The sequence below is a fragment of the Cebus imitator genome, unplaced genomic scaffold (genome assembly GCF_001604975.1).
Source record: "Cebus imitator isolate Cc_AM_T3 unplaced genomic scaffold, Cebus_imitator-1.0 Scaffold261, whole genome shotgun sequence".
Taxonomy (NCBI): Eukaryota; Metazoa; Chordata; class Mammalia; order Primates; family Cebidae; genus Cebus; species Cebus imitator.
This window is the reverse complement of record NW_016107576.1, coordinates 6189124-6211343: the sequence shown is the minus strand read 5'-3', so window position 1 is coordinate 6211343 and position 22220 is coordinate 6189124. Positions and strand designations below refer to the sequence as shown.

The 22220-nt window shown below is 55.1% G+C and overlaps 1 protein-coding gene and 1 long non-coding RNA gene across 5 annotated transcripts in view; one reads left to right on the top strand and one right to left on the bottom strand.

Annotated features, from left to right (window-relative positions):
- LOC119467135 overlaps window positions 1-1701 on the bottom strand; it is a 145229-nt gene extending 143528 nt beyond the window's left edge. For both annotated transcript variants that reach the window (XR_005195666.1, XR_005195667.1), the window contains exon 1: window positions 1567-1701. This is a non-coding gene — a long non-coding RNA (uncharacterized LOC119467135). The remainder of the gene's footprint in view (window positions 1-1566) is intronic.
- Window positions 1-22220, top strand: part of VSTM2B (V-set and transmembrane domain containing 2B) — a 32592-nt gene that overhangs the window by 1712 nt on the left and 8660 nt on the right. For 2 of the 3 annotated variants that reach the window (XM_017499899.2, XM_017499901.2), the window contains 3 exons: window positions 74-258; window positions 1287-1316; window positions 2636-3107. In XM_017499899.2, coding sequence (XP_017355388.1) covers window positions 74-258; window positions 1287-1316; window positions 2636-3107 — 687 coding nt within the window. The remainder of the gene's footprint in view (window positions 1-73; window positions 259-1286; window positions 1317-2635; window positions 3108-22220) is intronic. The other variant, XM_037728315.1, reaches the window with a different exon arrangement.

Genomic DNA, 22220 nt, shown 5'->3' with positions numbered 1-22220 from the left:
GACCGCTTCCCTTTGGGTTGCCCCAGGCCCCCGCCCTACAGCTGATCACGCCTCTCTTTCCCCCAACCCCTAGCTACATTCACAGAAGTCCCCAAAGATGTGACAGTACGGGAGGGAGACGACATCGAAATGCCCTGTGCGTTCCGGGCCAGCGGAGCCACCTCGTATTCGCTGGAGATTCAGTGGTGGTACCTCAAGGAGCCGCCCCGGGAGCTGCTGCACGAGCTGGCGCTCAGCGTGCCCGGTGCCCGGAGCAAGGTAACCCGCCGCCCACGCGGTGCCGGCGCTCCTGGCTCGGGCCCGGGGCGGCGAGGGCTACCCGGGGAGGGAAGCAGCCAGCTTCACCCGCGCAGGGCGCCGCCCTGTGGCGTGGCCCATCTTCCACCCTCGCAAGCATCTTCAAACTCAGCAGTTGTTACCCCCAAACCTGTCAATTGTTTTGACAGCATCCCTGTTCCCGCCACCTCCCGGAACTCTATTCACGCCCAGCCCCTAAAGAGCCACACCTCACCCAGGTCGCTGGCCCTTGCTTGCTGGCTGCGGCCCCAGCATCTGATGGGTGCTGAGTAGTGAAGGAAACCCTCTTGGTCCCATCAAGCTGTCCCTGCCCTCTGCCACTTTGAGGACCCCAGGGCTTCCCTGGACTGCGTTCCAGAGGCCAGCAGAAAACCGAGTACCGGGAAGCCGGCAGGACCTCCAGCCCTCAGGGCAATAGAGGGGGCAACCTCCCTGTGGCTGAAAACAGGCCCACGCTGCCCGTCTGCCTCAAAACCCACACTCTTCTTACACTCCAAACCCACACTCTAGGGTGCATGCGTGCACATACACACCTACATTCTCCCAGGGTCCCACCCAGAGTTACTGCCACTGAGCCTCCCGCAGGGTCCCGTCCAGACACAGGTCCCCTCCCTCCAGTTCTTCACGGCTCCCAGTGAGCTGGGGGAGGATTTTGAGCCACTGGGCAGGGCCTAAGGATGCCAGACGAGAAGGAGAGGGGCCTTCCTTCCCACCCTGGTGGCCATCCAGTCTCCCCAGTTCAGCCGGCAGGTGTGCACCAGGGCAGCCACCCCTTGGCCAGGCACCACACCATGCTAGCTCCAAACCCCGCTTCCTCCCGGTCAACTCCTGGAAATCCGGACGTCCTTTGTGCCCTCAACCCCCACCCTCCAGGCGGTTTCAGTCCTAACCCGCCCGCGGAGGGTACCCTTGCCTAAAGGCGGATCTGAGTTCCCCCAGCCAGAAGGCCTCGAGCCTCATGTCTCTCTCTCTCCCTCTTTGCATTTTAGGTAACAAATAAGGATGCAACTAAAATCAGCGTAAGTGTGGAGCCCAGCGCGGGCCGCGGGAGACCCCTTCTGGCCGCCTCGCGCCCCGCAGCTCCCTCCCCTTAGCACGCCACGGCGGCCGCGCAAGGGGGGCTGCGCATGCAAGGCCGCGATTGCAGCCTCGTATTGGCGGCTGCTTGGCGTGTCCGGGCGCCATCTGTCGCCGGTTGCAGGGTCGGGTTCTCTTTTGTGTAAATCAAGGGTCCAAGGCCTGAGTCCCCTGATGCGGCTTGGCGCTCACCTGTAAAACTCCCCTTGGTCCCAACCATGTGCTCAAGCCTCCTCGCGTCTGATCGCCTTGGTTCTGCGGGCATTTCTCCCAGCACCGGGAGCGCGCGGCTGCTCGCCCTCGCTGCGACCGTGGCTCCAGCTTCCCGCCCCCTCCTCCCCGCCCTGAGCATCCGCTCCGCACTCTCCGCTGCAGCCCTCTCTCCTCCGCCTGGATTGCGGGTCTGGGTGCGGGCTGTTGCAGGCTTGCGGGGCGATTGGGCAGGGGGTGGTCGTGCCAGGATGCACGGGTCCCGGCTCTTGGGGTTGGTAACTGAGAGGAGATGTGCCCAAGCTTCCCAGCTGGAGCGTAGGAGGGCCTGGCGATGACGAAGCCTCCTCGTGGGCTCGGTTAGAGGTGAGGGTTCCCTGGATGTTTGGTGAGAGCCACAGAGAGGTTCCGTCCCGAAGTCCCCACCGGGGCGCTGTGGAGGAGCACTTCGCTGAGGGCTTCTGGAGACTCTGCGCACAGGCGGGGTGTCCAGGGAGCCGGGCAGCAGCCTCAGCTTAGCCTGCCTCCTTGGGAGGGTGGAGTGTTAGCTGTGAAGGCGGGGTCTGGGGACAGGGTGGCTCTCCTTAGGACGCGATTCAGGCAGGCCCTCCGTGGGCAGGGAGGTGTGGAGGGCCGGCTGGGGCGGCGCTGTAGGTTGGAGCGAGTCGCGGCGGGAAAGACTTGGTGCAGTTAGTGAACAGGGAGCCTGGGGGTTCCTGAAAGTGAGGGAGGGAGGAAGGAGAGGTGGGCTCTGTCCGTCTGAAGGACCAGCTACGGGAAGACGAGCAGTGTTGGTTTGTATGGGCAGGGCAGTGGGCAGGAGTTTGGTTAAGATGGTGGGGACACAAGAGCAGGCGGCCCGGCGTCCACGCAGAGTTGTAAGCCCGATGCCACCGGGCAGCCGGGGTTGAAAGGGAAGCCGGATCGTGATGGTGGGCAAACCAGGGTCCGGGAAGTGGGGTGCGCGGATGAGGGGGCGCGACGGCCAAGGCGGCCAGAAGAGCAGGTTTGGGAGCTGCCCAGCCCGGCCTCTAACCCTGCTCTCTTGCAGACCGTGCGCGTCCAGGGCAATGACATCTCACACCGGCTTCGGCTGTCTGCCGTGCGGCTGCAGGACGAGGGCGTGTACGAGTGCCGCGTGTCGGACTACAGCGACGACGACACGCAGGAGCACAAGGCCCAGGCGCTGTTGCGCGTGCTCTCGCGCTTCGCGCCGCCCAACATGCAGGCCGCCGAGGCCGTGTCCCACATCCAGAGCAGCGGCCCGCGTCGCCACGGCCCAGCCAGTGCCGCCAACGCCAACAACGCGGGCGCAGCGGGCCGTACCACCTCCGAGCCCGGCCGCGGAGACAAGACCCCGCCGCCCGGGAGTCCTCCCGCCGCCGCCGGTCCCTCAGTCCCCGAGGCCGCGGCAGCCTCCGCGGCCCACACGGCCACCACCACTGTCGCGGCAGCTGCTGCTGCTTCGTCAGCGTCGCCACCATCCGGACAGGCGGTTCTGCTGCGCCAGAGGAACGGCTCAGGTAAGGGCGCGGAGAAGGGGCGCACGCACCAGGAGGGCGCAGGGCGAGGGTTGTGAGGGAACGCCCTGGGGGACTCCGGAACCAGCACCCACCCTCTCGGCTCATTTGCATGTGCTACTCGTTCCTAGCTAGGTCGGGAGCGCCCTCCCTTAGGAACCGTCTTTCCGTCGTTTCTCTGTCTTTACTCCTGGCCTCTGGAAGCATTTATGATGTGCATTTATGAATGGGGGAGGGGGCTGCCCTGACAGAGACCTCCAGGTTCGATGGAGGCTGTAGGGTGGGGAGGCGACCACTTTTGGGTTTGGAGAACTGGAACCTGAGGGCTGAGCTCTGATGGTGGCAAGGGGCCAGCACTCTGCCAGCCCTGATAGTGGAAAGGAGTTATCCCCTGGGTGCCGGCACTGGCGCGTGGTGGAGAGCGGGAGGCAGTTAAAACGCGGGTTGTGTTGGTTTCTATGCTGCGTGCTCAGTTGAACAGACTTTGTCCAAGCGCGTAGAGGGGCCTGGCTGTGGAACCGCTGCTCTCTTTGGCTAAACGTAGGATGGCCCTAGGCACTGGCTCTGTACTGTGCTATAAATCGCAGCTCCCCACCCTCTGTCTTCGGGGGCGCGGGCAGTAAGGACTGAGACCCAAGTCACTGTTAAGAACTTGACACCCAGAGGGGAAGGCTTGCTTTCTTAGGGAGCTGAGAGGGTGGAGTGTGGAGGGGAGGATGTGGGAAGGCAAAAGGAGGAGAGAAAATGATGGCCTGACTTCTCCCAGCAGGCGGCTCTGGAGCTGTAGGAGCTGTGGGCAGAGGCGGAGGAGGGGGGGAGGTTATGGAGGGTAGAAAGGCCTGCCCAGTGTGCCCCTTCTTCCAAGGCATCCCCACTCTCTCCCCCTGCTCCAAGCTGGGCCTACCCCAGTGCCTGACTGTGAGTAGGTGACTCCCTCTCTCAGCCCCTCCCCTCAGCCTTTTTTGATACAGAGTCCCACGGGGAAATCTCTCCTGGCCACACCGCTCTGGAGGCTGGCTTTGGGGACAGGCGCATGTGAAACCTCCTAGATGTGGCAGAGCACATTGTCGCACCCCTACAGTGGTAGTTCTCAAAGGGTGGTCTGCCCGTGGGCTCCTGAACTATCTGCAGAACCCGAAGGGGCAGGTCTTTCTCGTCAGGGTCTCATCCTGCCTTCCTGGCTAACTCTCAAGCCCTCTGACAGTTGAGCCTGCAGTCTGTCTGGCATATGAGTCCAGTTCTGCTTCTCATTCAGCTCTACCCACTGTGGCCACCTCCTCAGTGCATCTCAGGCTACTGGCTTGATCCCAAGGCCTCATCCCTCTTGGATGCCACACAGGGCACTACAAGACTGTCCCCTCAGGCTATTGGGGAAGGTAGGGACCTGTAGAGGGCCTGGGAACTTTCCAGCCTCTGCAATAAGATATCACTAGGTGCTGTGACAAATAAACCCCCAAATGTCAGTGACTTGACACTATTCAAATGTCATATTCCTCTTTCACACCAAGTCCTGCTCTGGAGTGCCCCAGGGCATGTGGTGGCTCTGTTCCACGCAGTCATTCAGGGACCCAGGCTGAGACTACCAGCCTCAGCAAGAGGCTTCCAAAGTCACTCTGGGCATGACATAGACCAGGGAGGAGAGACAGAAGCAGCCCTTGTCACCTCACTGCTCTGAGAGAATGAAGCTGTAATGCTCTCAGGCATGCATTGTGTATAATGAATCAACTTATTTCCTATGCATTTAGGACAGCCCTAAGTATCTATCATTTGTGGGAGACTGAGAAAATAGCCACTCAAATCATTCTGGCAGCACTTACCTCTCTCAGAGAAAAGCTGGTTCAGAAAAATGGCAAGGTGGTTTTTAAGCACCAGGTCTAGAAGTGGTAAATATTACTTCTATCCTCTTCCATCAGCCAGAACTCAGTCACATGGTCCAACACAGATGTAGGGGCTGCTGGGAAATGTAGTCCTTGGTGTGGCAGCTGCTTTCGGGCCTCATCTTCACAATGCAAGGGGAGCATGACTCTTCAAGGAGTTAGCCATCTCTGTTCAGCATACAGGCCGTGCACAGGGAGAGTGCCTATTGACTTACAGAGCCACTGGTGTAACTGATGCTGATTGGTGAAGAGAACATCTTTCTTCCCCATCCCCTTGGGCCCCAGCAAGGAAATGTGCATTACAGGCTGGGACATAACTCTAGGACATTCCTGAAGGATTTGAAAGACAGAAGTCCAGATGTGGGTTGTGGCCTTACTGGCTGTGTGATTTTAGGCAAGTGTCTTACCATCTCTGAGCCATCTGTAAAATGAACAGGATAATCTCTCTGACCTCAGAGGGAGCTTAGTATGGAAATTGCTGTACATAGATGTTCATTATAATCACCCTGTTTATTAGCCACACTAGCTGGAGAGGAGGGGATGGGCAGATAAAGCTAAGAGGCATTTGGAAGCCAGGCTTTGGTGGACCTTGAATGCCAAGTGGAACCAGCAGTTGGTTAAAGACTGGTCAAGAGCATGTGAAAGAGATCTTCGAGACTGAACTTGGTTGTGCTCACAAAATGGTAATGAGACCAAGGTCATGAGCACACTCCTGCCTGAATCCCTCTTCCCCTGGCCTTCAGCCTGAGTCCCAGGCTCAGCCACAGCTGACCTGACTGCCTGTCATAGCCAGTCTCTCTGCTGGCTGTGGAGGCTGAATCAGAGAGTGAAGATGTCCAGGGTATCTCATCTGGGTAAGGTGGGCCGGACAGTGCCCTTCTTCCCAGAAGATATGGAGGTCCTCAGTTCAGCTCAATGCTGATGGCACAGTAACCAGGGCCATCCCAGCAGGTAGGGCCTTGAGCACCCACCAGCCACAGGGTCATATGTTAATGCCCATGTGGGTCACTCTACCTTCCATGGAGGGGCTGGTGTCCACTGCAATCCTGAAAGCACAGCTTGCTGGGCTCCCAGCGGGGCTGACAGCAGTGCCCGGGGATAGAAGTACAGTAGCCTCTGAAGTCCCTGTCACCCCCTAACCCTTGCCAGCTCCTGAACAGGCCAAGAATTGTGTAGACACATCTCAGAAAGAACTTCCAGTCTCTCTCCAAGCCTCCTTTGGGGTGCCCAGAGGTGGGCCTTCAGCTGGGAGTTCAGAAAGCCTGTGTCCCCCACTCTCCAGGTGAAGGTCTTATGAGAATCACTGCTGCAGCCACTCCATGTCCCATGCTGGGCATGGAAAGTGTATGACAAGACCTGTCATTCACAAATACACCCAAATAGGCTTGATGCCAAAGAGGGAGTCATGCTCTGTCTTGTGTCCCACCTCACCCGAGTCACCCAATGCCACCTAGGCTGTGGGCTGTCAACGTGAAGCCTGCAGACTGTGTTTTGGAGGATGGGCAGCAGTAACCTTTCTGTAGGGCTGCATCACCAGCCAGTGCCCTGACCTTGGCTGCTGGCACCGGGTCCTGCTGAGCACCCTGGGAGGCAGGAAGCCAGCCGCTTCGCTGGGAACCACAGAAGCCTGAGCTGCAGAGGGAGCTCGGGGCAGATGACCTTGGGCCTGGCCTCCCAGCCTGGCAATTCTCAGCAGCTGGATGGGGAGAGGTCCAGAAAGGACCACTGCCTCTTAGGTAACAGGCATGAGTGTTTGCAGAGGGTATCAGCCAGGGTGCAGGCAGAGGCACATGGCACATTCAAACAGGGTCACTGGAGGAAGTGGAGAGTATGTATCAAGGTGTGGACAGGGTTAGGGAAGCCGACAAAGGATGGGTGCAGGTCTCGGGGCTGGCAGTAGTGGCAGCCGTCAGCACCCGTAGCCTAAAGGAACCAGTACCGGAGCAGATAGTAGCACGCAGAGAGTAGGATGGGAGACACATGGCCAACCTAGTCACCCAGCAAGGACTTCGCTCTCCTCCCACTCTCAATTCCCTGTCAGGGCCTCCCATTGGTCAAACCCTCCTGGAATCCGAGGGCAGGGGCACCCAGGTGACACAGGCTGCAGAGGTCAGCCCTCAGGAGCTCGCAGCAGAGAGAGAAGCGTGGACTGAGGACCTACAGGCACTGAAGAGGCTCAGAGCCAGGCACAGTGCTCACGTGCCAGGCGTGGTGACTCACGTCTATAATCTCAGCACTTTGGGAGGCTGAGGTGGGTGGATTACCTGAGGACAGGAGTTTGAGACCAGCCTGGCCAATATGATGAAACGCCATCTGTCCTAAAAACACAAAAACTTAGCTGGGCATGGTGGCAAGCACCTGTAATCCCAAATACTTGGGAGGCTGAGGCAGGAGAATCTCTTGAACCCGGAAGGCGGAGGTTGCAGTGAGCCAAGATCGTGCCGCTGCACTGTAGCCTGGGCAACAAGAGTGAAATTCCGTCTCAAAAAAAAAAAAAAAAACCAGAAAAGAAAGAGGCTCAGGATGCTGGCCATTTCAGATTGATGACTGCAAGGGTGGTCCCAGGACATGTCCCCAGATAGTCCCCCGTTAAGCGATTTTTCCCGGAAAGAAGTCAGAAGAAAAGCGCCCATTTTTGAGTGAGTTACTTTGGTAACGCCAGGAAGGAGAGAGGAGGACTTTCTCCAGTCCTCATCCATTAACTACTGCACAGCCAGGCAAGAAAGACCTTCCCGTGCCACATGTGTACTCAATACAGCCAAATACATATTTGCACTAAAAGTTGATGTGCAAAAACTCATTCATTTCACGTCTCTGAGACATTTTGGTATTTGTGCTTAAAAATAAACATGGACTGGATTAGCAGAACAGAGCAGGCGCGGGAGGCCCGGCCCCGTCTTAGCCGTGTTCGTAAATCTGGCTCCTAATTAATCTGAACGCTGACCCATTTTTCGTGAACACTTTGTTGCTGGTTGCCATTTCTAGAAAAGAGAGAGAGAGAAAGAGAGAGAGACCAAACAGAGTATCTTCCAGACAAACACTTCTCAATGGAAAAGGCACTGCAGTGAAGTCTAGCATGGCCTCAAAAGAATCCAGTTTGCGACTGAATGGCTGGCCAGAGGTTCCCCTCCGCAGGGACCTCAGGATCAGAGCGGTGGCGTGGGAACCTTTAATTAGCCTCAGGGCTCTGGCTCCGAGGGAAGGCACCACAGCCCCCACAGAGAGCCGGCTGGATGTGGCAAGCTGCTGCTGGGTGCCCACACGGAGAACTGGCTCTCAATATTTCAATTAATAATGAGAGAAAGATAGCCAAGGCCATGGGTGTGACAGCTGTAGAGAGGCTGTGGCTGCTGGGAGCCGGCAAGGGGAAACATCCTTGGACGTCGCCATGGCAACCATAAACTGTGACCAAAGGGGGCGGTGGGCCAGGTAGAGATGGTCACTACATCTCAACCCACGCCCTGGTGATGATAAAGCTGGAGGGATGGCGCCCACGTGACCCAGGAGAATCATGATGCAGCAGAGTCACCAGCAGAACCCCGACCTGTGTTCCCTGAGCAGGCCATGGAGGCGGCCGCCTGGTCTACCCATCTCCCCGGACCCACGAGGACCCAAAGGCCCTCACCTTAAATGAATAATCCATTCTTCCTCCAAGCTCTGATGTGACATGAGAATTATAATTAAGAAGAAAATGAATCTGGCAAGAGATGTCCCAAAGAAGAGAGGGTGAGGCTTTTTGAGCATCCTGAAAGAGAAAATTAAAGGATTTCATAAAGGAAATAGCTAAGCCTCACAGCTGGCAAGCGATGCCTGCATCATCCCTGACAGCAGCAATCTGACACCATTATCCTGACATGGCATCCTCTCCCCCAGCAGCCAGTCACTGGGAGCCTCCTGGGCCCAGCCCCATACTTGCCATGAGGGGTGGCAGCATGGACCCAACATTAGAGGAGCCAGGGCACCCAGGCAATTCCAGGACAAAGCAGTCTGTGCTGTGTCAGCACTAATCCAGCTGGGGCAATCAGGAGAGGCTTCCTGTAGATGGTGTGTGACTTCCGGCTTGAAAAAAGCACCTAGGGCTGAAGTCCTCCCATCTTAGGTCAGACCTGGGAAAGCTTTCAAATGCCCTCCTCTCCCCCCAAGGATGGAGAAAGTCACACCAAATGGAATGGCCTTTGTAAATCAGTCAGCTCACTGGGCAACCGTCCTCTCAGCATCAGCAAGACCCTAAATTCAGGATAAAACAGCTGCTCTTGGATTCCAATAATGATAAATAATAACATTTGCATTTTACTGAGCACTTATTATGTGCCACACTCCTTCCTGCAGTTCTCCCTAATGCCTCCTGCCTCAGCCCATCCCCCAGAAGATACAGCCTCTCTTTTCTCATAGGCAAAGCCCAGACTCTCTCCCCAGCTGGAGTGGCAGAAAAGAGCTGGGAGCCAGCCTTGCTAAGTGTCACTGGGAGCCAAACACCCAACAAGGAACTGCTCATTAAACACGCCAGGTGCATATCCTTCAAGCTCTGAATATTAAGGATTCCCCAAGCATCCGTGGGGGTAAACAAGGTCAAGGGCTTTTGTAATATGATATTGATTAGTTCTGCTCTGTGTAGACAGACCAAGGCCTTGGCTGTGGTCTAAACCCCTGAGCTTTCTGGGAGATGCCAGCATGGTTTTAAGGCATTTTTGCAGCATAGGAGAAAAATAAAAGCATTATCTTTTTTATTCCCCTGTGCTTTGCTGACTATCACCAGGCATCTCTTGGAAACGTGTATCCAGAGCAATGAGAAGTTTCACTTTGCCTTATGTAAGGGCTGCAGGGAAGTTTGAGATGGAAAGACAACAGGCTCAGCCCCGTAACTCCTGATTCCTGCCTATGCCTGATGAAGGATGACACACCTCCTTCCCCACGGTGGTGCTTCTGGGGAAATTAGCCTGCTTGTCAGTGGCTTTGGTGCCCTCAGGGAAGGTGTGCTCTAAATACCAAGATGCAGGATCCAATCTGGCCTCCTGGGGGTTAGGGTGTAGCTGCTGTTGAGCAGCCAGCCCTGGAGGTGGCTGGGGGGGCTGCTTGCAGATAGCAGCACCCCTAGTGGCTGCAAAGTGGGAGCATAGCCCAGCCCCTTCTGCCTGCATCCTTCACGGGACGCCCCTTGAGAGACAGACCTGGTGTGAAGCCTGTCCCTGCCAGCAGTCCTGTTTCTGGAAGTTATTGGTTGTTCTGTTCTGTCGTTACTGCTCTCCAGGCTGAAATATCAAAGCTACTTTGGACTGGCTTCAGTTGGCTCTGGCTTTTTCAGTTCGAGAGGAATGTTGAGGGGTCCTGGGGTTGGCATGACATCAGGAGCCAAAGGGGGCATTTCGGAAGCTTTTCCCCCCACCCTCCCCAGCCACCTACTCTCCCACACCCCTAGGCCCTGTTCGGTCCAGCTCAGAAGTAACCAGCTTCCCAGAAGGGCTGCTGAGGGGGACAGGGCACCCCTTAAGAGTCCCAGCTGAGCATCCAATGCCCGTTAGAGACTGAGACCAGGAAAACGACGTAGGCAGGTCAGCCCTCCCCAGAGCTGCCAACACTGGTGGGAGAACCAAAGTGTCACCCAAGGGAGGCTGAGCTTGGTTCTGGAGGTGGTTACCCTCACCACTACTTCCAACCATTGCATTCTTTCCCGACATTTCAAATATTCCTCACTGTTCAGCTGGCTGGCTCACAGGTAAGCCAGGGTTTGAATACCAACAAATTTGCCCCACTTCTGGGCCTTTATAGGGCTCTGGCCCTGCAGAAGTCAAGTGTGGGCTTCTCCCTCTCACCCTTCATACCCTAAGTATTATACTTCCGTTTTCCGGGTACATCCAACCGCTTGACTGGAATCCTGAGACCATCACTTCCCACTCCCCGTGTGCGAGTTCCGTCATCCGTTACCATCAACACGACACCAATTCCCATGCCAGAGAGCAGCTGGCAGGATCGGGGGATAATCCATGGAAAGATGCTTGCTTAGCACAGGGCCCGGCACCTAGAATACGCTCAATGGATGCCGGCTTTGCTAACCAGCGTTATTCATGGGAATGGTGTTAACCATCCAGATTGCTTGTTGAGCTAGACGGATGCTCTGGTGGCGAGACCGCCCTGCCTCCTGCACATGCCTCGAGCATGACAGAGCTAATGGCGATTGTATTCATCCATTCTGCCTGGCTATCAGGGAATACCTGAGGCTGGTAATTTACAGAGAAAAGAGGTTTATTTGACTCCCAGTTCTGCAGGCTGTACAAGCAAGGCACCGGCATCTACTTGGCTTCTGGTGAGGCTTCAGGAGCTTTTACTCAAGGCAGGGGAGTAGCTGTGTCAGGTGGTGGGAGAGGAAGCAAGAGAGAGAGGGAGAAAGTGCCAGGCTCTTTAAACAGTCAGCTCTCATGGGAGCTAATGGAGTAGGAACTCGCCCATTACCTCCTTACCAGGACATTTGTGGGGGATCCACTCCCATGACCCAGTTACCTCCCACCAGGCCCCACCTCCAACGCTGGGGATCACCTTTTAACACAAGATTGGAGGGGACAAGCATGCACACCGTCCCAGTGATGGGGCTGATGGAGCTCAGGAAGAGAAAGGGCCATGAGACTGCAAATGACCTGAAGAGTTGCTATTTTTGTACATTCTCTGGCTGTGCCATTTGGAGGGGGGAAGGAAGGTGGAAAAATGGGGATGGTGCCACGTCCTCATCCTAGCCTGGCTGGGACTGTTCACCATGAGTCAGGAGCTCCTTGGTGAACAAGGACAGCTTCATTTTGGTTTCCCATGGCCTGGCTGTGCCAACGGGGCTCCTGAGGAAAGCTGCATTGTGTCATGCCTGGTCTTGCTTCTTTGTCATATAGGCCTCTGCCAGTGAGGGGGGCATTGTGACGGGAAGGGCTAGGGCCTTTTGGCTGGCAAGGAAGAGCTGAGAGGAGAGCCTGGTGTTTGGAGCACTGGACAGCTGTGTCTCCATGGGAGAAGCCGGGAGAAAGCTGTCTCACCGTGTCATATAGCCAGAGAGACTCCTGGGGTACGTCTAGGCTGAGAGGAAATGCCCGGAGTCCCTGTCGCTGGGGCCTTTACAAAGATAGAGTGAGAGAGACAGGGAGCACTGCCTGTGTCAGGGAGTGCCCCACAGGGATGGGCCTGTGGGGTAATGGGGCTCAGGCCACCGTTATAGGCTCAGGACATGTGCTGCTTCTACGTGTGTTCCTGCATTTTGCTTTTCATGTTCACACCCACCCATCTTCCCTTGCTGTGGCTCACTGTGCCCAATGATTGCCAATAAAGGTGCCACTTGGCACCCAGGCTAGTGAGAAGAAAGCAGGACAGAAATGCCACCTCCGGGATGTGCTGGGAGTGCGAGCAGGCTGCAGGCCAGGCCAGGTGCCCGCCTCCACCCCTCACACCCACGTGAGCCTGCCTCCTGCACAGCACAGACAGCCCACTGCAGACTCCTCCTGCTGGAGGTCCACCCACCTGTAATTGGAGAGCTCTAGAGACGGAGAGCCCTCTCTCTGCTAACCCTGGCCTGCTGCCCATCAGCTGCTCTCAGGGAGGAAGGCACGGTTTTCTTTAAGCCAGGAAAGCCCAGCTGCAATGTCAGTCCCCTTACAGTGACTTTTATTATAATTGATTCTCATACAATGCCACTTGGCCCAGGGAAGGATCTTTAATAAACCTGTGGAAGGGGGAGCTGACATCACAGCAGGCTTGGTCTGAGTTGGGGTGGGGGCTCCTGGTCCACTGTGTCTGGTGTGGCCCAGCCAAGGGGCAGGGGCTACCCAGCGCATCAGGCAGACGTAGCCCCTACCCGAGGGAGGAGCTCATGGGCTAGTTACGGCGGCCATGCAGGGTGAACTCAAGGCTCAGCTGAGGCACAAGAGAGACTCAGAAAGAGTGGGCTGCCAACATGGACTAGTAGTTGGGAAGAACTCAGAAAGGTGGAGCCTGGGTGGGCTGGTAGTTGATAGAAGGCTTCCTGACCCTACAGACAAAGGAGTTTCTTTCATTCTGAGCACCCGAATATGTCTTGCTGCTGCTTCGGGGCTTCCAGCAGTTTCTTCCCTGTCCTGCAGTCAACACCTGGCTGATGGGTAGATGGGTGGATGAATGGGAGAATGAATGGGTGGGTAGAGGGATGATGAGTGGATGGGTAGATGGGTGGGTGGATGGGAGAATGAATGGATGGGTAGAGGGATGATGAGTGGATGGGTAGATGGGTGGACAGAAGGGAGAATGAATGGGTGGGTAGAGGGATGATGAGTGGATGGGTAGATGGGTGGATGAATGGATGGGAGAATGAATGGGTAGGTAATGGGTGGATGGAAAGGAGAATGAATGGATTGTTAGAAGGATGATGAGTAGATGGATAGATGAGTGGATGGATGGGAGAACAAGTGGACAGATGGATGGATAGATAGGAGAGTGGATTGAGAATGGCTGGAAAAATAAACAGCTGGGTGGAAAGAAGTATGGGTAGAAAGGAGATGTGAGTGGGTAGATGGGTGAATGGAGAGTAGAAAGAAGGAGAAATGGATAAGTAGGTAAAACGTGGTTGGAAAGATGGGTAGATTTGGGATACAGGTTGAGCCTTGCAGGATGGGTGGGATTGGGGTTGCAGGTATATCTAAGGTTGGAGTTTCCAGCAACTGAACACTGCACACTCAAGCCGTGTCTTCCAGGAAGGAGGCCATAGGAAAAAAGGCTCCAGGTGGTGTTAGGGCCCAGAACTCCATGCCATTCCATGGTTCTGTCTGCAGTCGCTAGGCCACGGATCACAGAAGGGATGGGCAGAGTGAGTGGACACAGCCAACCCCAACCTCCTTCCAGCTTCCCTAACCCCTCAGCCTCCAGGGACGGGGCAGCGGACCTCCTCCCTCTGCTAGGCACTGGGTACTCTGGTGAATGCAGCTTGGACCAGATTTGCTGATTCTTGTCCATGTACAAATTAATGTTTTTTTCAGGCATTTAAAAAAACCCATCTCCAGGTGGGCAGATGAATAACTGTATTCACCATAAAGACTAATATAACGAAAATACGCAAGGCAATAATTCATAATACATTCTATTCTAAAGAGTCGTATTTTAATGCGTGACATATCCCGGGCAGCTCCTCTGTGCTAATTTCATTTAATGAGCACATGTTATAGAATTTTCAGAGCACTATCCCTGGGCAATTAAAATGTGTTAATCTTTTCGGTTAAATTGTGTTTCTAAAGAAAAGTCCTCACTGTGAAACAGAAAGAACTATCCAGTGTCACTGAGGCGGCACCCAAGGGCCGGTTGTAATGGAAAAGAAGTGATGTTACGTCCTGTGTGAGCTGGCAGGAGGAACCTGCAGCCTCCTCCCTGACCTCAGGCCATGCTCCACCGTCCCTGCCTTTGCATGGCCGGGCCCAGTTCCAGTGCGCAGGACAAGGAGCTGAAGCCCGGACCCGCACAGTGAGCAGCCTTCTTGGGCAGGCATTAATTGACTACCCACTATTTGCCTGACCCAGGAGATCCAAGACACACCCTGCCTTCAAGGGTGGGAAGACAGTAGTGGGGAGGGGAGATACCCCCAGACAACTGGGATTTAAATGGGGCTAGTAGAGGGGACTGGGGCTAGTAGAGGGGACTTCAAGGAGGGGCAGGCTCCACTCATTCAAAATACGAACAGGTCCCCCAGCTCTGCCATCTGCGTAATGGACACACCAGCGCTCCAGCATTCATAGGTCCCAGAGTTTTGGCTCTGGAAGGGGATCTTAGAGAGCCTAGGGTGAGTGATTCCTACACTGTGCCCAAGAGCACTCTGGGCTGGTGGCAGTGGCTCAGGCCTGCAATACTACCACTTTGTGGGGCCAGGGCAGGTTGATCACCTGAGGACAGGAGTTCGAGACCAGCCTGGCCAACATGGAGAAACCCCATCTCTACTAAAAGTACAAAAATTAGCTGGGCATGGTGGCGCATGCCTGTAATCCCAGCTACTTAGGAGACTGAAGCAAGAGAATCGCTTGAACCCGGGAGTGCTCTTTTCAAATGCAGATCACAAATTCCTCTTGCTCCTCAAGTTCCCAGGAGTCCCTGTCTCAGGTTGAAGACCTAACTCTTCTCACCTGGCTACCCCCTCTCCCAGTGCCCTAGTCTGCCCCACAGTGCCATCGTGCCGACCCTGGGGACCTCCCATTCACTCATCTTCATCCTCCTGAGACCATGGGTCTCCCTCAGACATCCGGCCTGACCCAGGCCTGAGGTTCCCTTTGTCCTACAGGCTCCAAGCCAAGCTCCATTTTTTCAGGGCTGTATGTGGATGGCCAGAGCATGTTACCATCTGACTCCTGTCCCCTGCTATAGGGTGTGCCCGAGAGTGGACATCATGGCTGACTCAACTGCATATGTCCTCATCAGCCAGCATGACGCCCGTACCCTGAGAAGCTCACAAAACATTTGTTGAATGAATGAATGAAAGTCTTTCTTAGACATCCAGAAACAGACTGAGCAAAGGCCTGGAGGCAGGAGGGCCTGAGAGCAGGCAGCCCTCAGTGCAGGAGCCCCGTTTACCTGGAGCTCAAGGCCCTCAAAAGAGTGTGAAGACAGGCAAGGCGTCACTGGCCACTGAGTGAAAAAGCTTCCAGCTGGCTAAGGAACCTAGACTCATTTACAGGTACTAGGGAGTCACTGGAGGTAATTTTCTGCCACGTACCCTCTGTGTGACCTTAGGCAAGTCACTCAACCTCTCTGGACCTCACCTATGAAAAGGGAAAGTGGATTCTACCTCCTAAGGCCACTGAGAGGGATAAAGGGGAAAATTGTCTTGTGGGGCAGAGTGCAGTGGCTGGCACTGAGAACTGCGTGCCGGTTAGCAGCCCAGCCACGAAGGTTAGCAATCCAGATGGAGCAAGGGGTCCCCCAAGTGAGGAATGGGTTCCCCACTGAGGGAGGCAGTCTCGCCGTCCCCATCTGGGGAGCCCCCCAGTGCCCACTGTGGTGAGGCCCACCTGTGGCACCCTCTGACAGCAGCTGCCGGACCTCAGAAAAAAGGCCGGTTTGCCATTCACATTAAGTGACATCATTAAAGGGCCTTTGGGGCAAGATGTTATTTCAAAAGAGGGATGAAACTGGAGAGGAGGTGACGACAAAGTTGGTCACATTAAAAAGCTGCCAGGAACATTAACATTCAAGGAAAAATCTCATCCCCATTCTCCTTCCCTTGCAAGTAGCCGGGGACCGGGGTCGGGCTGAGGCATCTGGGGAAAGGAGACTTCTGGCTCTTTAGGCCTGAAGTTGCTGGGTTCTCTCTGCTTGACTGGCCTGGTCCCTGCCATCCACACCCCACTGGAGGTGTGAGCCCCCGCCCCGCTGTTTATCTCAGTGTGGCCTTGGTTGGGTTGCCAGATTCAGCAAATAAAAATGTAGGACCCCCCGTTAAATTTGAATTGCAGATAAACCACCAGTACCATCTTAATATAAGTATGTTCCATGCAATATTTGGGACATACTTGGACTGAAAAGTCTCCATTGTTTTTCTGAAATTCAAATTCAATGGGGTGCTTGGTTTCTTATGGCAACTCCAGGCCTTGGACAAATCACTTCGCCTCCCTGGACTCCAGTTTCCCCAACTATAAAATAGGGATGAAAGTAAGTCCTGCCGTCATAAGGATTGACTTTAACGTAGATCACATACTTGCAGTAACTGGCCCTGATTGCTGGGAATCTGCCTCATTACCCTAAAGGTGCTGAGTTCTGTCTGCCTGACTGGTCTGCTCCCTGCTGGAGGTCCTCAGTTGCAACACCAGACGATTGCCACGTCCTGGCTGTGGGTGGGGCTGCCTGCTGGAGGCTGAGGAGAGAGGGAGGCCCTAGGCCAGCTCTGGTGCATGGGCATCCCCCATGACTAGAGAGGTAGGACGTGTGAGGAAGGCACTTATAGGGTAGCGAAAGATAAAAAGGCAGAGGCAAGGGGCACCTGAACAAACAGCATGGACATTTGTGCCAAGCCCTCTGTGTCTGGGTGCTCAGGGAGGGCTGCCTGGAGGAGGTGGCATCTAGACAAAGGAAAAGTAGGGGGTAGTCATTCTACGGAGTCAGCCTCAGGATGCTTGCAGGGAACCAGAGCACGGCTGCAGCAGGGGAATAGCCAGAGTGATGTGCGGGGATAGGGGTTATGAAGAAACCCCAACTGTGGCGCCCAGGCAGTGGCTCCTTCTCCTGTGGGCAGAGGGCCGTTATCAAAGGTTCTGCACCTCAGGAAGAGTGTCCAGGTGCATCTGAAGGACAGAGTGGGACACAAGTGGTGATGAAGGCAAGAGAATGCTTTAGAGGCCACTGCTGTCCCTGGGCATGGTGGAGGCCTGAACTCAGACTGTGGCAGGAGAGGGCAGAGCAGGGAACAGCGAAAACAGGCAGGGGACGGGCAGTCCGGCCCCATTCACCCAGGAATGCTCAGGCTCCTTCCACGGCCTAGACACGGAGCCTGCCATCTGGGCATCATCCCTAGGGGATCTGACGTCACCCCCAGGAGGACAGCTGACCCTCCAGGGCCTGGGAGCGAGGGGCAGGGCAGGAGGATGGGCGCACATCTCGTCTGCTCTGGCAGGTCCGCACCCCACACTCGACTTTTCTTCAGAATATCTCGATTTCCTTTAAAGCCCAACTGCATCGGTAGCCCCTCACTTCTGCCCAGTTACAGAACACATTCATTTCATGGCAGAAACTATTTCTACCCAAACTCCATTAATGCTCACTTATTCCTTGCTGACTCCCTTTGAATAAATATCCGTGAAGAGTCTTTCATTAAAAAGTCAACAAGGGAGGCAGCCTCCTTGCAAGGTGCATGTTCTCACCCTGCAGCAGGCTGGGCCAGCGGTGCGACCAGGGGAGAGCCGGGAGCCAGGCTCGCAGCAGGACCTAGGAGATCCCGCCAGATGCTCCCAGGGCGGGAAGCTCAGGGGCCCCATCGGAAGCTGGGAATGTGGGAGCTAAGAGGTCCGGCACCCCTCCACATGAAGGAACGGGTGTGCCTGGCCACACAACTGGGTATAGACAGAGATAGGATGCAGGCCAGGTCTCCTGGGTCCTTCACCAGGGCGGGCACGTAGAGTGTGAATTTAGGCACCCACGAAGGACTAGTTTGGCTGAGCAAAAGGGGCCCAACCACGCAGGTGGCGGGAGCAGGACTGGCAGCTCACCCCAGGCCCAGGCTGGGGGCTAACAGGGAGGGATGAGGCGAAGGATTTCTGCTGGGAAGAGCAGCCAGCCCTGTGCCCACCCCAGCATCCTGTAGCTTGGTGGAAAAGCAGGCCGGGGGTTACTGGTTCTGGGGCCTTTCTAGGAAATACCTGAGTCTCTGCTTTTACATAGAAGTCTCCCAACTTTTACATGCCGGATTATAATTTACAATTTGTAAGACTGTGTGTACCAAACTAGACCCTTCTGCAAAGCAGACAGAGCCATCAAGTGGCCACTTTGTTCCTTTACCTTGTCCTTGGGCTCTGTAGAAGACAGCGTTTTGTAACCAGGAAATCAGGGAGTGGGGCAGGTAGGGAAGTAGAGTAGAAGAGTGAAAGGCCATTTGCTAGGGGAGCCCCGACGTTGCCCCCAGTGCTGCCCCCATGCTGCTCCAGGAAAGCCTGACGCTTCCCCTAATGCTGCTCCCACACTGCCCCAGGAGAGACCCAATACTGCCCCAAGAGACCCCTGATGCTGGCCCCAATCCTGCCCCATGAGACCCCGACGCTGCCCCAATCCTGCCCCATGAGACCCCGACGCTGCCCCAATCCTGCCCCAGGAGACCCCTGACACTGCCCCAGTGCTGCCCAGGAGACCCCCAACGCTGCCCCAGTCCTACCCAGGAGACCCCCAGTGCTGCCCAGGAGACCCCCAACGCTGCCCCAGTCCTACCCAGGAGACCCCCAGTGCTGCCCCAGTGCTGCCCAGGAGACCCCTGACGCTGCCCCATTGCTGCCCAGGAGACCCCCAGCACTGCCCCAGGAGACCCCTGACACTGCCCCAATGCTGCCCAGGAGACCCCCAGCACTGCCCCAGGAGGCCCCTGACACTGCCCAGGAGACCCCTGGTGCTGCCCCAATGCTGGCCCTGACCGTACCATGTATGTCTCCCCACAGGGAAAAGGATGGGGTTTGACTGGTAGCCAGGATGGCCACTAGAGCCCTCTCCTGCTGTGACTCCACAAGCCCCTGAAACCCAGAAGACACTCGTTGTACTCTGGCCCCAGGAAGCTCGGAAACAGCGCCTCCTCCTTCAGCTGGGGAGTCGCCTTCTGCTGCACTCCTGAGCAGGTCCCAGGGCAGGTGATGGGGAATAGGGAAGAGCAGGTCTGCTCCCAGCTGCCCCGGGCAGATAGGCCAGTGTCCTCATGGCTAAATGGATGCTCAAGTCCAGCCCATCAAGGCCACTATTGCCCCTTGAGGGCGGCTGTCTTATTTCACTCTCAGACAACAGCAAAAGAGACTAGAAATAGACTTGAACATCAGAGCTGAGGGGCCCCCATCCAGGACCCTAGGCTTGGCTCTCTAACCTTTCCAGCCAAGAAGCCCTTGCTCTGACTAAAGATCTGTTATAAGCCAGGTGTGGTGGTTCTCACCTATAATCCCAACACTTCGGGAGGCCAAGGCGGGAGGATCACTTGAGTTTAAGAGCAGCCAGGGCAACATAGCAAGATTCCATTACTACAAAAAAAATTTAAATTATCTGGACATGGTGGCCTGTGCCTGCAGTCCCAGCTACTCAGGACACTGAGGTAGGAGGATCACTTGAGCCTGGGAGTTGGAGGCTGCACTGAGCTATGATTGCACCACTGTATACTCCAGCCTGAGTGACAGAATGAGACCCTGTCAATCAATCCACATGCTATGGCAGCACAAACTGCAGAATAGACTCCAATGGCCTTGATCTGCTTGACACAGAGGAGGGGCCCGTCCTTGAGACCTGCGTGGTTATCCTCGTGATAGAATATCCAGGCTTACTGTTGGAACAACTTTGTCTGAAGATGACACTGTCTCCCCTTGAACCAGCTCTTCTCCAGTGGTTGCCTGTACTCAACGTGTGAATATTCTGTGCAATACTGGAGAGAGCACGTGACAGATAGGAAAAGCATTACAGCGTCAGCCTACAGAATGAGCCTCCACTTAGCCATGCTGCAAGAGCCAGACCAGCCTGTTTTCCACCTTTTTTTTTTTTTTTTTTTTTGAGACAGAGTCTCGCTCTATCACCCAACCTGGAGTGCGGTGGCACAATCTCAGCTCACTGCAACCTCCGCCTCCTGGGTTCAAGCGATTCTCCCGCCTCAGCCTCCCAAGTAGCTGGGACTACAGGCACCTGCCACCATCCTTGGCTAAATTTTTGTATTTTTAGTAGAGACTGGGTTTCGCTTTGTTGGTCAAGCTGGTCTCTAACTCCTGACCTCAAATGATCTGCCCGCTTCGGCCTTCCAAAATGCTGGGATTACAGGCGTGAGCCACCACGCCCGGCCTGTTGTCCATTTTTGTATGTAGATCCAGTCCTCAAATGTGTCTTCATTTTACTTACTCTTCGCAACCCTCAGAACAAAACAAAACGAACAAACAAACAAAAAACAGCACTGTTTGCAAACCCCTGACGCTAGCTGCAGCTCCCAGGCCACCAGAAGGTTTGCAGGGGCCAGGGAGCTGGCCAGGCCCAGAGGCTCCTCAGCCCTGGTGAAGAGAGCTGCAATTCCCTTCTAAGCCACAGCCACACGACAAGTGCCACAGACCACAGCAGGGGCCTGTATTACCCCAAAGGCAGACCGGGAAGCCATCCATAATTCTAGAAACATGGGCAGTGGAGAGAGGGCAGTGGCTGCCCTGGCTAGCCGTGCAGGCTGGTAAGCTGGGAGTCCCCCACTGTGATCCCGATGCCCACAGGGTAGGAGCGGCCCCCTCTCCACTCCATTCCATAGCACAGACCAGATACTCCATGCCTGTGGAAGTCCCAGCCAATCTGGGGATGACCAGCCCTTCTCCCTACTCTCCAGGAAGCTAGCTCACAGGCTTGGGCAGAGCTTGGGTCACAGAGAATAGCCTGCAGGAACCTTCACCTTTACTTTTATCACAAGGCATGAAATGGCCTGAGAGCTGCCATATTGCTTTCTGGCAGGGATTTGGAATTCTGCTTTTGTTTGATAAATGGAAATGAGGCATTTCCCCGACAGAAGCTGCTGGGCTGGCACCTTCAGTGTGCTTGTGGGGGGGGGGGGGCAGGGGAAGTGGAAATGCCTGTTGTGTTCTTGGAGGGTGTCTTTCAAATGACTCCAGCATATCTTATGCTGCTCACTATCTGAATGATTAAAAATTAATACCTTAATTGATATCTTAATCTTGAGCCAAAGAAGCTTCGATTCCTTCAAGAATGATCAGCAAAATGATGATACTTGCTTAATAGAAGGAATGAATCAGCTACTGTTCCATCGGAGGGCTTCCCTCACCTCGCAAGCAGCCTGATTCTACAGCTTAATCATGACAGATAAACTTCCACATGCTCCGAAGCTATTTCTGGTACTCCTTAGGAAAGGAGGGAATAGATAAAGAACCATTAGCATCCAATCAATGCATCAGCCTGCATGCCAGCCCACCCGCTCAGCACACAGCCCCCAGGAACGGTGTGGAATGTCTCCACATCCTGTTAAAAAAAAAAAAAAAAAAAAAGGCTACAGGGATAGGAAAGAGATCCTACCTCAGCTGAGCCAAACGCACCCTCTGGACTCTGCCTTGTAGGGTCAGTGTGGGCTAGGACCTGTCATTCTGAACAGCAATGGACAGCAGAGGCCAAGTGCTAGACAGTGGGAAAGACAGTGTGACCCTGGGCAACCTCCTTCACCTCTGTGTGTCTTGTGTCACATTTGGAAAAGGCGGGGGTGGACACCTGGGGAGGGGGTGAACACAGGACTGCAGGACTCCTGAGTTCTGAACCATTGCTGATGTACAGACCCCACTGACTCAGGGCCAGCCTGGAAGCCAGTCTTCCTTGGTCTGCCCCGATTCATTTGGAAAACCTAGAGTGTTTATATGTCTGATGAATCACGTAGTAAAAGGTTGCAAATCCTAGATCCTTCTTTAGCCAAAAATCCAGGGATGTGTCAGAATAAGTGGTTGAGGAATCCTGCACCAGCAACTGAGTGGGCAAAGGACATGAACAGACACTTCTCAAAAGAAAACATTTATTCGGCCAACAAACATTTTTTTAAAAAGCTCAACATCACTGATCCTTA